Source organism: Magnolia sinica, chromosome 2 (assembly GCF_029962835.1).
Source record: "Magnolia sinica isolate HGM2019 chromosome 2, MsV1, whole genome shotgun sequence".
NCBI classification, from domain to species: Eukaryota; Viridiplantae; Streptophyta; class Magnoliopsida; order Magnoliales; family Magnoliaceae; genus Magnolia; species Magnolia sinica.
This window is the reverse complement of record NC_080574.1, coordinates 663,492-682,495: the sequence shown is the minus strand read 5'-3', so window position 1 is coordinate 682,495 and position 19,004 is coordinate 663,492. Positions and strand designations below refer to the sequence as shown.

The window sequence follows — 19,004 nt, the reverse complement described above, 5'->3', positions numbered from 1 at the left end:
GGAGAGGAATATTGTGGAAGAGAAGGGAAACGTAAAAATGGGTGAGTTGAGATTTAAGAGAGGAATTGGGTCTTATAAAGGGAAAGGGGATTGTTGGCAATAAACAAGTGGAGAAATGATCAAATAGCTAACATTATGCAACAATCTTGGTGTGGATTAGGGTTTAGTATGCTTTCATCTCTTTGGCATTCCAAACCTAACTAATTAGTGCATGCATCTATCAATGCTTGCATATAGGTAGACATGTATATTTATATGTATAATTATGATAAAAGCTCTCTTGAATCCTTCTCTCTGTGCAAAGGACTCCTCTATATATGTGTGCACCGCTCCATCCACATCTTCGAACATGTGAATTTCTATACGGTAGAATTGGAAATATTTGTAGACAAATATGTATCATGCTTGTGATTGAAGGATAAATACATGCTTATAAACAGATTATATGAGTGAATGCATTTGCATGCTTGCGTACATGTGTATACATTTAAAGATTATAGTTTATGTCTCATAAATAATGGGTCATCAAAGATTATTTTTTGTCATTAACAAAATATATGTCCTCTTGTTAACTAAAATGAGTTTAAATGATTTTTAAATGGCAATCAAACAGGGCTAAAGAGTGTGTTTATATTCTTGTTTAATAGGGTCCATCAATAGCAAACCAACCGGGTGTAAACCTGATGATGATTTGGCACATGTCCAACCCAATCTTTGGTGTTCTAGATCGTTTATTCGATGGACCACACTGTTGATGGGGATTCCTTGAAGTCTCCCATATTAGAAATGTTGTACCATATTTATGGCCGTTCTTGGAATAGTCAATTAGGAAATAACACCTGTTGTTATACAAAGAGGATATAGCATACAAAAAAAATTGAGTATATTTGAAGAACTTTTTACGAAATCACATTTGACGCAAAGCTAGATAATATACATCATCCAATTATAAGACATGACCGAAAAGATTAAAAGACAGATAACAGTTGAGAGAAGGGGAATATGTGTAGAAGAATACAAAAAAGTAAAAGGAGATGAAAAACTGACGTGACAATGATTCAATTGCCATAATCATTGAAATAAAAAGAGAAGCTAATATGAAAAGCATAGAAGAAATCTATAAATAGAGGGAGAAATCAGCTGAACAAATCATCTCTTACTAATCAAACAAACCAATCAATTTATAATATATTATTATAGCTTTAGCTCTATCATTCGAGTAGAGATAATCTTTAATTGTAATATGAGTCTACGCTTTTATGCTTGACTATTTTGATTCCAATCCAATTCGTTTGACTTTTAGTATATTGCAGATGTTCTCGACTAATTGTGAGGATTTTATTTGCTTTTACTTTTGTATGGTAGGCAAAGCATAATCTTTCTTGGAAAAAAAAAAAGAACCCTATCATTCGATAGTTCTTGATTGTTTCATATCAATCTTGTGCAATTGGTTGAATAGGTAATCGATCTTCTCATGTCTCAATCATATATGATTGCATTCGATGTATTTGTCAATCTTAATACTTGGGTCAAAGTTGTTTAGTTTGAATCAAGCCACACAATCAGCTTTGGTATGCCCGCACACACCATACATGACCAAATACAAACTAAGAGCCAACGGGAAGATCTTGACCCTTCTAATTTTGCCCTCGTTCATGTCAAATGTTGATTGCTACGGTATTATTTCTCTTCATTATTTGTTTGTAGCCATCACATCAATGGATTGGGATCTTAGGGTCTGGTAGATTTAAAGGGCATCGATCATCCATGGTCCAGGATAAACAGATTAATGGTTCGGATCACTAAATAGGATATTGTCCCCACGTGTCTAATTTTGATCACGTGAGGTGGGTACACCGTACGTGCACTTACAAACTTCAAACTGCGGTTAGTATTCCCATACAAGGAAGCTCGATCACCAGCGGCATTCCTCTTCCGTGGAAACATATTCTATACACTTAAAAATCCAACACGACTCAATATATACCAAAGTAGAAAAGTAAGCTAATATCACTTTTGTTGTTGCTAACGTAGGTGTTGTCATGTTCAAAATTTCTAAAACACTTCTCTCTCTATCTCTGGCCTTTAAATGGCTTGATGGACGGCTTGGATCTTGCACGTGTGCCACGTCAGCAAACTGTCTGATGGCTGCGCTACACATTCTCGTGGAATTAGTCAACCTTAAATATAATAATGGCTGTAAAGCTAAAAGATTAGAAAAATAATAATAATTAAGAAAGAAAATCCCCTGGGATATAGATAAAGTAGACCCACATCAGTTCCATAAATTACTAACCCAATCTTATCTCTATCAATTGAATTATACTTAATTACCCAATCAATAAGATTTGCGTCTTCCAAACCAAAACAAACTATTATAAATAATCTAATCACTTGTTCGTTTTGAACCAGAGAGAAAGATGATACGGTGGAGTTCTTCAAATCAGATCATGGGAGAATCATCTATCCAAAGTAGACATATCAGGGGTAAAGTATCCATCCGGACCGCCCACCTACTGTGACCTATTCTGGATAACCATGGTTCTAAAATTTTACCTGTTAGTCAATCTTATTCATCTCTTTGCTTCAATTTCATTTGATGATAATAAACGTACGGTTCAGCTGGTTTATGATTCCATTCACTGCTTTGAAGGTCCCTGATCATATGGCTAGGATCAAAGTATATGTATTTGAAACTTGATCATTGAAGGTTTACAATAGTGGAAACTAGTTGGGTGGGCCCACTCATGACTAGTTCACATACTATGTGTACTGTGGTGAGACGGCTTTACTGAATTCTGGTATTCTTATCTCTACTGTGCCATATCTTGTGGAACACATGCATAAAAGAAATGTAGAAAATGTAGGACCCACAAGTAGAAAAACGGCTACACAATAATAAAAGTAATAATAATAATAATAATATTCATATAATTAGTAGAGTCGATGGAAACAATGACCTCAGCTTTTACCCTAACGAAACCATTCAAACCCTTCTTTTCTTCTCATTTATAAACTAATCATAGTTATTCCTCTTCTGCCGGACAAAAATTAGGTCAAACTGGATATACCACTTGGCCACGTTGACCTAGATCGACGGTCTAGATGCCCTATTTCTAATATTCCTAATATTCATGGTCCACTGTACTAAAATTAATCTCTCCAACATAATAATCATTAACGCAGACGGTAGACATATGGAAGAGAATGGGCTTTGATAAGTGCACACGTGTCCAATAAAGCTCGTGTACATGGCACACATGTGCCCAAATGTCATATATGTGAGATCTAATCCAGCCATCAGGTTGGTCCGACCTTTTACACGTGGCCAACCTGAACATTCGATCAATCTGATTCTTGGATAAGGGCATCAATATATACAGTACGGTGCCACTCTGATGGATGCATTGGATCTAGGACATATCCTTCCATGACGGCACATGTGTGGCCTGTACAAAATCATTATTGGACACACGTGTGGGCTTTGGAAAGCTCCAAACTTAGTTTTCTTGAAAAGTTGAGGTCTATTCCATGAAGTTTACTTGAGAGACTTGCATCCGTCCTCCCATAAGGCCTTGTCTCTGTCATGATCTCTGTACGCATGCATAGACACCTCTCGGGCAATTCGGACTGTTGACTTGGTGGGCCATCACAATGATGTGGTAGTAAATCAGATATCTCATTGATCCCACTGTTTTAGGCGGGTGGGGGCATTAAAAGCCTGAAAATGACAAGAAAGAAAATATTGAGGAAGAGATGAGCCATAGACTGCATTCAATCACCAAAAATTCGGTCATCAGTTGGCAAAGACTTTGATTATCTGGCATAGCATTATAAGTGGTGGTCCACAATAGAAAAGGTTCTGATGCCCATTGTAAATTGGAGTGCAGCTAGAAATTACCAATTTCCAATTTCCAATTTCAGTATCTAATTTGGGACGGTAACATCGGCTCTTCAGTGCAATCAACTTCTACCGATCGATTGGACCATCCTAGCCATTCAATTCTTGGTACCTTTTAACTGTCGCCAATATCCGTTACTACCATCTGTATGTTGTACGCAGATCAGACAGCTAAGCAAGCAGGGACACTTCCTAACTCACGTAATGCTCGGTGGGGCCCATACTAATAGAAAGTGAGTTGCCTGCCTGCCTGCCGCCCACCTCAGGAAGTTCTTTTGGGGCTCATCAGATGTAAATGATAAATCCACCCCATCCATCCATCAGTTTCTCTTACTAATGTTAGGAGATATAGAGGAAATAGGAGGCGATGGAATGCCCAAAGTCAAAACAAGCATGAGAAGGGCAGAAGTTTTGGATTACGGGAACATTCGTGTTTTAATAAGATCATCTCGGCTTTGTGAAGGATTTGGATGGCATATAAACATTTACAATGATGGTCATTTCCATCTTTCACTGCCTTTGTGTCTTCAGTTCAGGATCTTCCAACATAAGCCACAGATGGGCGATGTAGATTTAAGTGGTGAATCCACGTGTAGCTTCCGACCGCAGGAATTTCCATCGGAATAGTGCACACGTGGACGGCGACCCGAATAGATAACATAGGTTTTAAATGGTTGACAAGATCTCAGTCGCAGTGAATCGTAGGGAAGCCATATTCTCTGACTCTAGAGCATTTTCAAACGAGTACCGAACCTCGCCTAACTCCAATCAGCTCGAGCTCAGTTCACGGGCTTTCCTTCCAATCAGACTACTCCACGTGACTTTCATTTGTCCAGACTCGCTGCCGCTGTGAAGGAAACAAGGCCCACACTGCCAACTCATCGCCCGCTTTGGGTTAGTAGTCAACCCTCGGGTTAGTTTAGCAAAACCAGGTTTGGTCATTTTCCCAGTAACTCCCCTCCACGTGTCGGCAGTTGGTTACCGCCTCTCCAATTTCCCGCCTTTCTCGTGGTCGTGGTGCTTACGTGGCTAGATGTGGACATTGACTATTGAGGCAAATCCCAGCCGTTGGATCTTGGAGGTTCCCCTGCCGATTGAAATTGCTGAAAGGAGCGAGAGCGGGCCACGCGTCCTCATATTATTGGAGATGATTCCCGAATAAGAAAGAGGTGCTGTGCATAATAATCCCGGATTTGGAAAACAAATTTCTAATTAGTTTGATTGAGATGAGAAGAATCCGGAAATTTTACCATTCATTACTTTCTCCCAAAACGACAGATAACGCTTCGGAAAATGACACTCATGCCCTTTCAACAGTATGACCTTTTGAATGGCGGATGAGGGTATTTTAGTCCTTTAACCGCACAGGGAGGATTTTCAGTGGGTCGACTCTAGTGGTTTTGGACCAAGGACTTGATAGGCCCACCAAACTGTCGTGATAACATATCTACCTGATCGGAACCAATCATCAGGTCAGCTATAATTTGTATGGTCCACATCCTGAAAATCAAATCAATCCCACCTTAGTAATTATTTCATTGGATGATTTTCGGGGAAAGAAAATGGATGGTTATAAGAAAGTCCAATCAGTATGAACTTTGGAGTATGGTCCACCAAACGTAGGGCATATATGATGATCGGTCTGGATCCAATATGCATTTGCCATGTCTATGAAAAGCGAGTGATGACAATTAAATGGAGAAACATGACAGACATTTCAGGTTTTCTCAATATTTAAAACTAAGGTATGTTTGGTTTGCACAAAATATCTTGATATTTCATGAATAATTAGTTTAAGTTAAACTTCTACATAAAAAAGAAAAATATATATTTTTAACTTTTAAAAATTAGCTTTAAAAAATAGAAAGGGACGTTGTGTGTGCACATGCAAATCACACCCATTGCCAGGTGGAGAAATAGGGGCCATGATGTTAAACGTCACACGTACCATCCCATCTCACCCATTGACTTCACTAGATCCATCTGGAAGCTCAATCAGATGGCTCCACTTGGCACCAATGGTCCACCCCATCTTGCCACTGTTTGGATGCAATTGTTAGTTAATTGCTAACATTTGTTCCCGTCTCTATGGCATTGTTTCAATGTTGATATCATAGGGAATGACTGCCCATGTGGTGTGAGAATATGATGTGTATAAAAAATAAAATAAAATAAAATGAAAAAGAAGAAGTATTAACATAAATCAGTGATGCTTCTCAACAGTTACTTTCTAGTCCAACTTAAAATTAACTTAATAATAATTTAAATACTAGAATTCAAGTCAAGGTAAATTATATTAATAGATAATAGTTGCTATTCAATCTGAGGGTGCATCCTGACTAGTTTGGTATATGATTCCATAAACAAAAGTGTATGGCACGTGCAAAGTAGGTGGAGAGACATGGAGAGAGAGAAGGGATTGAGAGAGAGACAAATGTGAGAACTACACGCAGATATGTAATATTCTACCAGATAATGATAGTAGAAAACGGTTTGCAGCCCATTTAATTTCTAAAGCTACTCAACTTTTTAGCTCATGTCATAACCATAGCATATGCAGTAAATGAATAGAGTGGGTCTCACACAGTCATCAAAATGGAGCGTTGTAGAGCATTGATCACATTTTCTCCTACTTAGGCGTGCAGACTATACATCAGTGGTCATTGCAAGGCTACACCAATTAAAAGAAATGAAAGGAGCTAGTTCAATTTTTGCCATTTATGGTGGGGTAAAATGTCATCCGTTATTGTCGAGCAATTATATTTTTATGACAAATTTACCCTCTGTTAACCTAAATTATGAAGACTAATTACACGGGCGAATATGTCCAAAAGGTATTGGTGCTATATACGGTAGAGAAAAGCATGTCTGATAATAAGTTTTCGTAGCAAATATAAAACAAAAGTTGTTTTAAAAGGCATATGAGGGGGGCACGTGGCGCAAGCATTCCAGCCATGCAGAGATGATTGGTTGAGTGTCCTTTAAAAATTTGTATTGAACCAAAAATAAAAGGTGATTTTAAAATTAAAAGGAATAGGGTCATGTGGGCGTCATATTTGGCTGAAATGGGAGCAATTTTGTAAATATGTGGAAGATAGGTGATGACCTCTGTTAGCTTCTTTGCATTCAGACCGTTGATGTTGTAACAGGAAGCTTTGTTGGGGCTGTTCTTTTGTATTAAAGGAAAATGAAGTGCGGGTTTTTTTTTTTTTTTTTTGTCTTTAGTTCTGGTAACTCGTCATATGTCAATAGTCAGCTGGAGTAGATAACATATGGATGGAACGGTAGCAACTAACATTAAGACCGAATACCATAGATCTCATTCTCATCTATAAAAAATTTATATAAAACACTAGTTGTGAATATTTATAATTATACAAAAATAATTTCAATAGAATGGTTGTCAGCATCACTGGCAGGAATCACAAAAAAAATAAATTATATATATATATATATATATATATAGAGAGAGAGAGAGAGAGAGAGAGAGAGAGAGAGAGAGAGAGAGAGAGAGAGAGAGAGAGAGAGAGAGAGAGAGGGGTAACCAATGGAAGTTATTAACATCTTTCTTGTCTAATAGACCAGGCTGCCAACCTAGATGTGCGCAAAAGCTGCTTCCCCTTTCTGCCTCGCCACGTGATGATCCGGACCATTTATCTTGAAGGCCCCACATAGCCCCACCATATATGTGGGCCACATGCCAAAAATCTTACTGAATAAAAATCATCACCAATCATAGAAAAGTTAATTAGTTAGAAACTGTCTTCATGGACCATTCTTCGTAACTGAAATTTGTACAGACAATGAGATCATTGATGAGTGAATTTTTTCATGTGGCCCATCTAGTGGGTCCATAAGACAAATGGTCTGCATCATCAACTGGTAACTTGGGCATTCATCCTTGGCAGTTATTAATCAACCATGATGATGACAATATCATCATCACTATTGCATCTTATGAGAAATATTCAAAGAAAGAAAAAAAAAAAAAAGGTGCAATAGATTCGCCATAAAAAGTTTAGAATCAACAATTTCTTTAAGTGAGTATTAGATTTTTATTTATTTATTATTATTATTATTATTATTATTATTATTATTATTTTAAATAGCAAGATAATCCATGCAAAATTGGTTGAATGTTTGGAAATAATCTTTTAACCTCAATAATCTCAAATTGTTTAAAACATTTGAATTTCTAGATTTTCAATCTCATTTCTAAACTCAGCCTAGTTGGAACGAAAATCAACTCAGCCCGGATCCCACATTTACTCTGCTGAGTCAATAAGGTTAGTCGATCCATCGACTAATAACCTGACACGTGGCAGATTGGTGGTGGATTCAGAGGACCCACTTAATGGGGCATCATGAATTGCCTGTGGTTGAAAAGACACCACAGAAACAATCCATTGGGTGTGATTGGTGTGATCTACAAACATCGACCCAATCACGAATATTTCGAGAGCAATGGCAGCAGCCACAGCAGAAACAAGAACAAAAGAAAGTAAAACGAGAAAGGAGTGGTGTGGGGGTTCTATTCACATTACAACGGCAGCATTCTGGGATGAGTTGTCTTTGGTCAAGATATAGAAAAAGCATACCTGAGAAAAAGTTCAAAAAGAGCTGAAACTACCTACCATAGTTGCCTTACATACCACGTATCTTCCTCTTCCAAAACCCGTATATAGAGCCTTCTCTTCCCTTCGATATTTCTTCTTTTTCATAACACCCTCTCTCCTTTCTGTTTCTCAAGGTTAGATACTTTTTAACTTCCGTCCTTCTTTCTCTTCTATCCTCTCCTCTCCTCTCATTCTTCTTACTACTTGTCACCTCTCTTCATAGACATTTCCAGTTGTTTCTCCTTCTTTTGTAATATTCCTGTTTTGATTGGCAGTGGTAGTTTAAACAAGTTTTGATTGGCAGTGGTGACATTTCCAGTCGTTTCTCCTTCTTTTGTATTCCTGTTTTGATTGGCAGTGGTAGTTTAAACAAGAGCTGATTGATCAGAAGCCAATTGATTTTTTCCCTTCTTGGTATTTGTTATCTCTTCGAACTATAAAGTTCTGTTGGATAATGGAAATTAGAGATTTTTGGTTTGAATCCATTTGAATTTTCAGGGAGACTTCTCAGTTATGGTATCAGAAAAGAGGTTCTTCGGTTCTGTTTTTTTCCTTCTTCTTTGTTTTTTTGGAGGAAGAAAATTAGAGCTTGTTTGATACAACCTATTTGAATTTTATAGAGTTTTCAAGTTTGGTTTAAGAAACAAAAAGAAACAAAGAAAGCTCTTTCTGTTATTTCCGTTTGGTTTTTTTTTTTTTTTTTGGGCTACCTACTAACAACAATTTGAGCTACTGGGTAACAACCCATTTGATTTTGAGAAGAATTTCAGGATTGATTTAAAAAATTGTTTCTTTTGGTTGTTTCTGTTAGTCGGATTATCCAGAGAAATAAAAATTAGAGCAAATTAGCCATAGTTCATTTGAATTTTAGACAGTTGTTCATGGTTTCAGACAAGGCGGCTGGAACTCAGAACAAGGCACTTCAAGGAATGGAAAACGGTTCTATTCTCGCCCAAAGAGAGGATCAAATGGAATTGCCTCCAGGTTTCCGATTTCATCCCACTGACGAGGAGCTCATCACTCACTACCTCTCAAAGAAGATGGTTGACGGCAGCTTCAATGCGAGAGCAATAGGAGAAGTGGATTTAAATAAATGCGAGCCTTGGGATTTGCCATGTAAGTCATCCATAGCTTGTTTTTCTCCCCCCTTACATATTCCCGAAGAGTTGAAGTTACCTTAAGTATATGCTTTTAGGTCTTGAATTATACTGCTGATATTCTTTCTGTTTCTCCTCTCTTATGAAGGGAGAGCGAAAATGGGAGAGAAGGAATGGTATTTCTTCTGTGTAAGGGATAGGAAATACCCAACTGGATTGAGGACAAACAGAGCTACTGAATCTGGGTATTGGAAAGCCACAGGGAAAGATAAGGAGATTTACAGAGGAAAGACGCTTGTTGGCATGAAGAAGACCCTTGTTTTCTACAAGGGTAGAGCTCCCAAAGGAGAGAAAACTAACTGGGTTATGCATGAATACAGGTTAGAGGGGAAGTTCTCTCTCTATAATATCCCAAAGACTGCTAAGGTACGTACAAATTCCTCTGTTTTTCTTGCTTTTTGAGTTGCTTGCTTGTGTCTTTTCTTGTATTGATTTTTTTTTTGTCCTTTTTTGTAGAATGAATGGGTGATCAGCAGGATATTTCAAAAGAGCTCCGGAGGGAAGAAAACCCATCTTTCAGGGCTGATGAGGATGAGCTCTCTAGGAAATGATTTGGGTTCTTCGCTTTTGCCGCCACTGATGGATTCTCCCTACAGTGGCAGGACGAGAACCTCTGTATCTGATGCTGCTCACGTGTCCTGCTTCTCCAAAGCAATGGAGGGACACAAAAGCCAGGAAGACATGATGGACAGCTTCAACTCCTCTCTTTTTCTAACTTCTTCAAACCCTCCTGAGATCTCACCTTCTTCATTCATTTTCTCAAAGATCACCCTCCCAACCGCTTTCTACCCCACTCAAGGAGTTCCAAATCCAGGTAACCTGCAATACCCAAGTTCTGGTTTGATGCAAGACCAGGCCATCTTGAGGGCTTTGCTCGGAAACCATGGATCCAGCATGAAACAGAATTGCAAAACAGAGAGGGAGATGGTTAGCATTTCACAAGAAACAGGGCTGACTACTGATATGAACACCGAGATCTCTTCGGTTATCTCAAATCATGAGATGGGTAGAAGGTGTTTTGAAGAACAAGAAGACCCATCAGCTACAGCAGGTCCTGTTGATCTTGATTGCCTTTGGAACTACTAACGATGAAGAAAGGAAGGGAAAAAGAAAAAGAAAACAGTAATAGCTTCAGTTGCAATTAGTGTGTATAATTGGATGGTTTGTGTATAAATTTTCAGAACTCAAATAACAGTACCAGAAAAAAGATGAATGTTTTCATGTATTAGAAGAAATTAAGGTCCTCTATATCTTTCCTTTCTTTTTCTTTTTCTTTTTCTTTTTTTAATTTTTAAGGGTGTTTTTTGAATCTTGTATTGAACAGCGTCAGTCACTTCCATTCAAAAATTCTATCATATTTGAGATTCATTTGGTGGCTAACTGATCTTGTATGATTTTTATATGGTTATTTCATTGCTATTCAACTCTCTTGGTCTTAATCCCTACATCATTGGCCCATATACCTAATTCATGATTTTCCATGTTTGTTTGTTTTTTTATTATTCATTTTATAGTAAGATAAGATGTGGGTCCTTTGATAAATCAGCTTTAGATTCAGTTCATGGGTATCACCTCATTTTCCGTGGCCATATCATCTCCTTCTTTCTTTGTGAATTCTCAGTGCAGTGGGGACTCAATTCGTTGCTGAGATTATATTGCATAATGTGCTGTTGATTGTTCCTCTTCTTCTTTACATCGTTTAATATAATACCTACATACAGCCTTATACATGGACATGTATACCCTTAAGTTCGAGCTTTTGTGGGTACCATGATTTTTGCATGGAATCCAAACCATTCATCAGGTGTGATGTCTCTCTTTCACCTTACCTCCAAAAGTAGGATGATCCCAAGCTTAGGTGGGCCACACCAGTGTAAACAATGTAAAATCAAACTTAAAACCTTTAGGATACTTACTGTTGCTCCGGTGGCAGACTCTCAGGAGTTTCAACACCCGGTCAAGGGTTCGAGTATCCATGGGCGGTGAAATCCCACCATGGCGTGAGTGTGTGGGGGTGTGTGTGTGTGCGTAAAAAAAAAATTAAAAAATTAAAACCTTTAAGGATACATCAGCCCACCAAAGTAGCCTGATTTTTGGGGTGTCCATTCATCTCGACGGGCCATGCCTGAAGACTGGATTGAATGGCATATATCACATCTCACATGGTGTCCCACACAATCTAAAAGTCTTTATGATGGGCGTCCCTCTCTCATTCCTTCCCGTCGTACGCTGTAGCATGGATCGCCTGAGCTTTTTCAATAGGCTGACTTTTCACATAGGATAAGATTGTTTGGATGACGGGAACTGATTAGGTAAAACCCCTGCTTCACCGAAGACTTTGCGGCCCTTACCGTGGGGCCCACCTTGATGCATCTATTATATATCCACTCCATCTATCCCCTTTTTTTTTCCAGATCATTTTAGTGCACGTTCCCAAAGATGAAGCAGATGCAATTATCATGTGGACCATACCATAGGAAACAACAGTGATTGACCATTAATGGGCCAAAAATAAAATAAAATTGGATCAGACTGATATTTGTTTTTTCCCTTCATTCAGGCTCACGTGACCTTATCAAGGGATTGGATAGCAAATAAACACTAGGGAAACGTTAAGGTACGCCCTAATAAGTTTTTAATGACAGGCGTTCAATCACTAATGTTTCTTAGTATAAGGTACACCTGAGACTTAGATCATCTTCATTTTTAGGATCGTAAGTTAAAATGGTATTGAAACACGGAAGGACGGCATATATATAGAATAGATACATCAAGATGGGCCCTACGGTGAGGGCCGCACCGTCTTAGGTATGGCAGGGGTCTCACCTAATTGGCTCGTAACTTTCATCCAAAAGTCAAACGGTTTTTTTTCCTTTCTTTATTTCACACGCACTCACACACCCTACACACGCCCTCGCACTCACACCACAATGGGTGCTAGAACCATGACCTCATGTTGAAACTCTTGTGAAACTACCACTGAGCCATAGTGTGGCAGGCGATAGCAGGGTTATTAGGCAAAAATGTCCATAATCTTTTGTACGGTTGAATCAAGTAGACCAGAGACCATAGACATAGACCCTACATCTGATTTGTGTTTTTTAATGCGGTTAAGTCGTAGCTAGCAGATGCAACATAAGCCTAACAAAAGAAATATTATGGATTAAATCTGCAACAGGTTTGGTCGAGTGAGTGTACAAAAAATCCTATATGTGAGTGAGTGTATGTGTATGGTTGTGGCATGGGGTGGGGTTCATACTCTAGCAGCTGAGACATAGCCCTCGAACCTTGGCAGCATCTCGGGTTTTGAATTTTCCATTAACAAGGACATATTCATTGGTTCTGTATAAGGGGAGATGGACATAAGTCAACATGGAGGTGGTTATGTGAAATGTCATGGGTCCAATGAAACAGTCGTTTTGTGCGATTGAGAAAGGAGTGGGAGCTTGGAGCTAAGTGAATTGATAGATTGTGGGATTGCGTATCTCACAATGTTTGGTCTAACCTTATATGCATAAGTAGATTTATACATGTACATACATGAGGATGAGGACATGATATGGAAATTTCCAACCTCCACGCAATGCATGAATGACAGAATCATTGATTAAAATGTATCTCTTTGGTGAATAATAGGTGTACGTGCCGAGGCCATGATTTGTTGGCGTGTGAAACTAGCATGCATGCATTTTAGGGAAAGCTTCCCCACTATATTTTGATCCTTTTGCATGGAGCCTAGTTTAGAAAAGGATCCTCCATGGTGTACATTGTCCATAAAAGGGGAATATGGTAGAGACGGGATGTATAACTTCTTAGGTGAGAGATTCTTGTACGGTGAGATTTAGAGAAATACCAGCCTTGTATCTTGATTTCTCTTATTTTAAAGAAGAAAATTTGCTCTATGTTACTATTTTGTAGGCATAAGCACATAGCCAAGTCGCATGATTTTTGTGCTTTTTGCCTCTTGTATTTCTCTATAGTTTTAGAGTTTGTTTTAGCTCTTTTTTTTTTTTTTTTTTTTATGATTTTTGAAAATCACTGATGGAAGAGAGTAAAGGTCAAAAAGAATTAATGATTTTTTCATTAAGCATATTAAAAAGCACTACACAACTGATACTCCGCGGTAGAATGAAGTCGCTGAACATATATATGAAACATGAGTCGATGGCATTAGGTTCGTATGCAAGTAGACACGAATTCAATCAAACAAAACAAAATCAAACGCAAACAAAGCATGCAAGAATACATGGATTTTACGAGAAAAAACTATGGCACAAAGCGACAAATAACACGCTACGAAATGATATTACAAGAGATGATGCATTTACAATGATGAGAATACCCTTTGAATCTCTCAAAACTATAGTTTTTTCCTCTAGAATTCTTAAGAACGTTTTAGTTAACCTTTGTTATACCTTGATCTTGATTATACCCAATACACACACACACACACACACACACACACACACACACACTATCACAATCGGAATAGGAAACAATTGGTACACTTACGTAGTTCTTCACGCACCGTCGATCTCAATATCGATCAATCAACACCGATCGAGCACCCTTCGATTGATTGAGCAGACTAAAACTTAAGCGATCGAACTAATAAAAAACTATCCATAGAGCATATATATATATATATATATATATATATATATATATATATATATATATATATATATATATATTGTCGATCGATCAACCTAAAGGCTCGATCGATCGAGCATGGTTCAAAACTATCCAGTGAACAATTTATCTAATTTCAGAAAGGTTTGATCGATCAAGCAAGGTTGTCAATCGATCAATGTCCCCTAATTCTGCATAAATTGAAGACATACATTCAGCGGATGGATTGACTGAAAGCATGTTGAGGTCAATGATCAACTATGCTTCAGGAGTATTTTGAATGAAAGTTATTAATATAATTTGTCACTTAATGAATTATTTTTTCATAACTACACTATATTGCAAAATCCCTAAAGAGGTATAGTTTAAAAGACTAGTAAGTATTTGTTCCTTCTTCTCACTCAATTTTTTAAATGGTCTGTTTTTTGGAGATGCTCCTTTGTTCTTGTGGGGCTTGATGGACAAATGGATAAAACAGACCTGGTTTTTATTTTTTATTTTTTGCTTTAGACAGAGCATTAGAGAGTACAGGTGATGGTCGGAGTAGATGTCATGCATTCATCACGACAAGCTTCTTTTTTACATAATATAATCAGTAGTTTTCAAAGAACCCAAGTTTGTAAAAGGCAATTGATGTATACACAACTCCCATGATTAACGTGGTATATGGGCCTTGTTGGGAGGCCTTGCATAGAACCTTAAGATCTAGCCTCCCAAAATAAGCTAGAATTATGGGATAATAAATCAATGAAATAAATCAAAGCATAAACCACACGACACTAGAGAATTTTACGTGGAAAACCCTCAAAGAGGTAAAAACCACGGGACCTCGTCTAAATCAACAATCCACTATAAAGAAGAACATTACAACCGATTACAAGCACACACCGCTTGGATCAAACCTTCTTCACTCACATAGGAGTAGATGAACAATAAGAGAATAATGAAAAACAGAAAGATCTCACCGATCACGAGGACGTAAAAGCGCTGAGACGTAGACTGCGAAGTAGATCACCTCTACGAGTAGAATCTCCATTCCACAAGCTTCCTCTCTCTCTCACACACCTTTGATAGCCTTAAGCCCTCTTAGAGTATCTTTAGGAAACCTTAAAATACCCTGGAATACACCCCAAACCCGCATACGCCCCTTTATATAAGAATAGAAAGAGATACAATCAAATTAGGAAACAATTTTCGCTGAATCTGCGTTTCCGCAATCGCATCTACGTAACTATTCGATGATATCGAAGGTTTTTCAATGACAGCCTTCAATATCATCTAAGGTCCTTCGATGATATCGAAACAGAACCAAAACTGTCCAGTGACCAAGGGTAAAAAATTTCGACAATTATCGATGTCATCGAAGGTCTCTCGATGACAGCCTTCGATATCATCTAAGGTCCTTCGATGATATCGAAACAGGACCAAAACTGTCCAGCGACCAGGGGTGAAAATTTCTGATAATTATCGATGTCATCGAAGGTCTTTCGATGACAATCTTTGATATCATCTAAAGTCCTTCGATGATATTGAAACAGGATAAAAATTGTCCAGCGACCAGCGGTGAAAAATCCGACAATTATCGATGATATCAAAACTGGTTCGATTTCATCGAATCCAGTAATGAGGAGAAAATTTCCATCAAATCTCTCCCTTTTCGACTCAGGAGGAATTCACTTTCTTCAAGCCAACCTGGTTTCTACAAACTTCAAACTTGCCCTTGAGTAAAGCCTTGGTCATCATGTCTGACCCATTATCGTCCGTGTGGACCTTCTCAAGCTGTAACACCTTCTGTTCTAAAGTATCTCTGATCCAGTGATACCGAATCTCTATGTGCTTCGACTTGGAATGCTGACTTGGATTCTTGCTCAAGTGTATAGCACTTTGGCTATCGCAATAAACCACGTGTTGCCCCTTCTTCAGGCTAAGTTCCTGTAAGAACCTCTTCATCTAAAGTATTTCTTTACATACCTCTGTGACTGCAATGTACTCGGCCTCTGTTGTCGACAATGTTACGACCTTCTGTAGCTTGCTCTGCCAAGAAACCACTCCCCCAGCAAACATGAACATGAACCTCGATGTAGACTTCCTGGAGTCTATGTCACCTGCCATATCTACATCTGTGTAGCCCTCTAACACAGGTCTTCCGTCACCATAGCATAGGCTTAACCTGGATAAGCCTCTTAGATACCGTAGTACCCACTTCACCACTGCCCAATGTTCTTTGTCAGGATTGACAAGATACCGGTTGACAACACCAACCGCATATGCTATGTCTGGGCGTGTACACTCTATAACATACATCAAACTTCCTACTGTTGACGCATAGGGTATCTTCTTCATCTCATCCACCTCTACCTTCGTCTTGGGACACTGCCTGTCGCTCAATCTGAAGTGACCATCCAGTGGAGTACTGACCGGCTTCACTGCATTCATATTGAACCGCTCTAAGACTTTCTCAATATACCGCTCTTGTGACAGCCAAAGCTTCCTGCTGCTTCTGTCACAGGTTATCCCCATTTCTAGGATCTGTTTAGCCGGGCCTAAGTCTTTCATAACAAATGACTTGCCCAACTCCTTTTTCAGCCCGTCAATCTTCTTGATGTCTTTACCCATGATGAGCATGTCATCAACATATAATAACATAACTAAGAAATCACTATCTGAAAACTTGCGCGTGAACACACAGTGATCCGACTCCATTCTGTCATACCCATGCTTCAACATAAATGAGTCAAACTTCTTATACCATTGCCGTGGAGCTTGTTTCAGCCCATACAAGCTCTTCCTCAACCTACACACCATATGCTCCTAACCCTTGATTTCGAACCCCTCTGGTTGGTGCATGTAGATCTCTTCTTCCAGGTCACCATGGAGAAAGGTAGTTTTAACATCTAACTGCTCTATCTCCAGATCATGTTAGCCGCCAACCCAAGCAACACCTGTATGGATGTCATCTTCACCACTGGTGAGAATATCTCCTCGAAGTCTATATCTTTCCTCTGACCAAACCCTTTCACCATAAGTCTGGCCTTGAACCTCGTCTGTGAATTCTTCTACTCAATATTCTTTCTAAACACCCACTTATTGCTCAGAGCTTTCTTGCCCTTAGGTAGTTTCACCATGTCATAGGTGTGGTTCTTATACAAGGATTTCATCTCCTCGTGCATAGCTTTTAACCACTCCCCCTTATGCTCATCGGTTAGGGCCTCAGAATAATCTTCTGGCTCTCCCCCATCAGTCAGCATAATGTACTCATGCGGCGAGTACCTCTTGGACGACTATTTGTCCCTAAATGACCTTCTCACCTGTGGCTCAATAGGTGGATCAAGTGGGGGCTGCTCCCCTGGTCCATCTTCTGAAGGAACTCCCTCGTCCTCTGTACCTTGTTGTACTCCCTCGTTATCAGGCATCACAGAAGGAATAATCGGATCCATGTCCTCTAGCTCACTTGAACTAGGTTGGTTCTTCTCTGGCTTACCAATGTCTTCTATACACTGATCTTCAAAGAAAACCATATCTCTGCTCCTGACGAGTTTCCTCTTGGTCGGATCCCATAATCTGTAATCGAATTTTTCATCACCGTACCCCAAGAACACACACTGTCTGATCTTCATATCGACCTTTGACCTCTCGTCCTTTGGCACGTGAATGGATACCCTGCATCCAAACACCCTGAGATGACTATACGATGGATCCGGTCAAGTCCACACCTTCTGAGGTATTTCTCCATTTAATGAGGCTAATGGAGACCTGTTTATCAAATACACAGCTGTGTGCATTGCTTCTCCCCATAACGTCTTAGGCAATTTCGCATGGGATAACATCCATCTGATTCTCTCTACAATGGTGCAATTCATTCGCTCAGTCACACCATTATGTTAGGAGGGTCTTGGGAACCGTTTGTTTATGTCGTATACCCAGGGACTTACAATACTCATGAAAGTCGCCAATGTATTTACCACCATTGTCAATGCGGATGCACTTCAATGATCTACCTGTTTCTCTCTCGACCATAGCATAAAACAATTTAAACACACCAAAGACCTCGTCCTTGGATTTCAAAGCATAAACCCAAACCCTCATATATGCATCATCTATAAAAGTGACAAAATACAATGCCCCACCCAAGGTTTTTGTCCTCATAAGACCACAAACATCAGAATAAACCAAATCTAATGTATGCACCTTATTAACATGAGAAGCAGTTTTAACAAATGAAACTCTATATAGTTTCCTTGATAAATAAGCAAGACAAGTTTTAAGAGGTATACCTGTCACGTCTGGAATGAGCCATTTCCTCGCTAGTAGTTGAAGTCCTTTTTTCACTTATGTGACCTAGACGCCTGTGCCACATGTCATTAGCTGAATCTTACGATGCGTTCAACCCACCTTTGCATATAGTGACACTTGCCGTATAAAGGATGCAACACGTTTTTCCTCTGGCCACAATCAACGAACCCTTGATGAGCTTTCATCGCCCACCAGCAAACCGGCTTTCATAGCCATCATCATCCAACCTTCCTATTGACATCAAGTTGAGGCAAAGGTTTGGGATATGCCTCACATCCCTGAGAACCAATGTGCAGCCCACATCAGTCTTCACACAAATATCACCGAATCCTACGATCTTCAATACGCTAGAATTTTCCATCTTCATGGTCCCATAGTCATCTGACTTGTAGCTTGTGAAGAAGT

General features: G+C 39.0%; 1 protein-coding gene across 2 annotated transcripts; it reads left to right on the top strand.

The window, feature by feature from the left end:
- Positions 1-8,498: 8,498 nt before the first annotated feature.
- On the top strand, positions 8,499-10,939 carry LOC131231028 (NAC domain-containing protein 100-like). Of its 2 annotated transcripts, XM_058227116.1 has the most exons (4): positions 8,499-8,651; positions 9,409-9,633; positions 9,763-10,040; positions 10,131-10,939. In XM_058227116.1, exons 2-4 carry the CDS (start codon positions 9,447-9,449, stop codon positions 10,758-10,760), a joined length of 1,095 nt encoding a protein of 364 aa, XP_058083099.1. In that variant the 5' UTR covers positions 8,499-8,651; positions 9,409-9,446; the 3' UTR covers positions 10,761-10,939. The 2 variants fall into 2 exon arrangements, with proteins under 2 accessions (XP_058083099.1, XP_058083091.1); XM_058227108.1 differs by lacking the exon at positions 8,499-8,651 and having other exon boundaries at positions 8,695-9,633.
- The last annotated feature ends 8,065 nt before the right edge of the window (positions 10,940-19,004 follow it).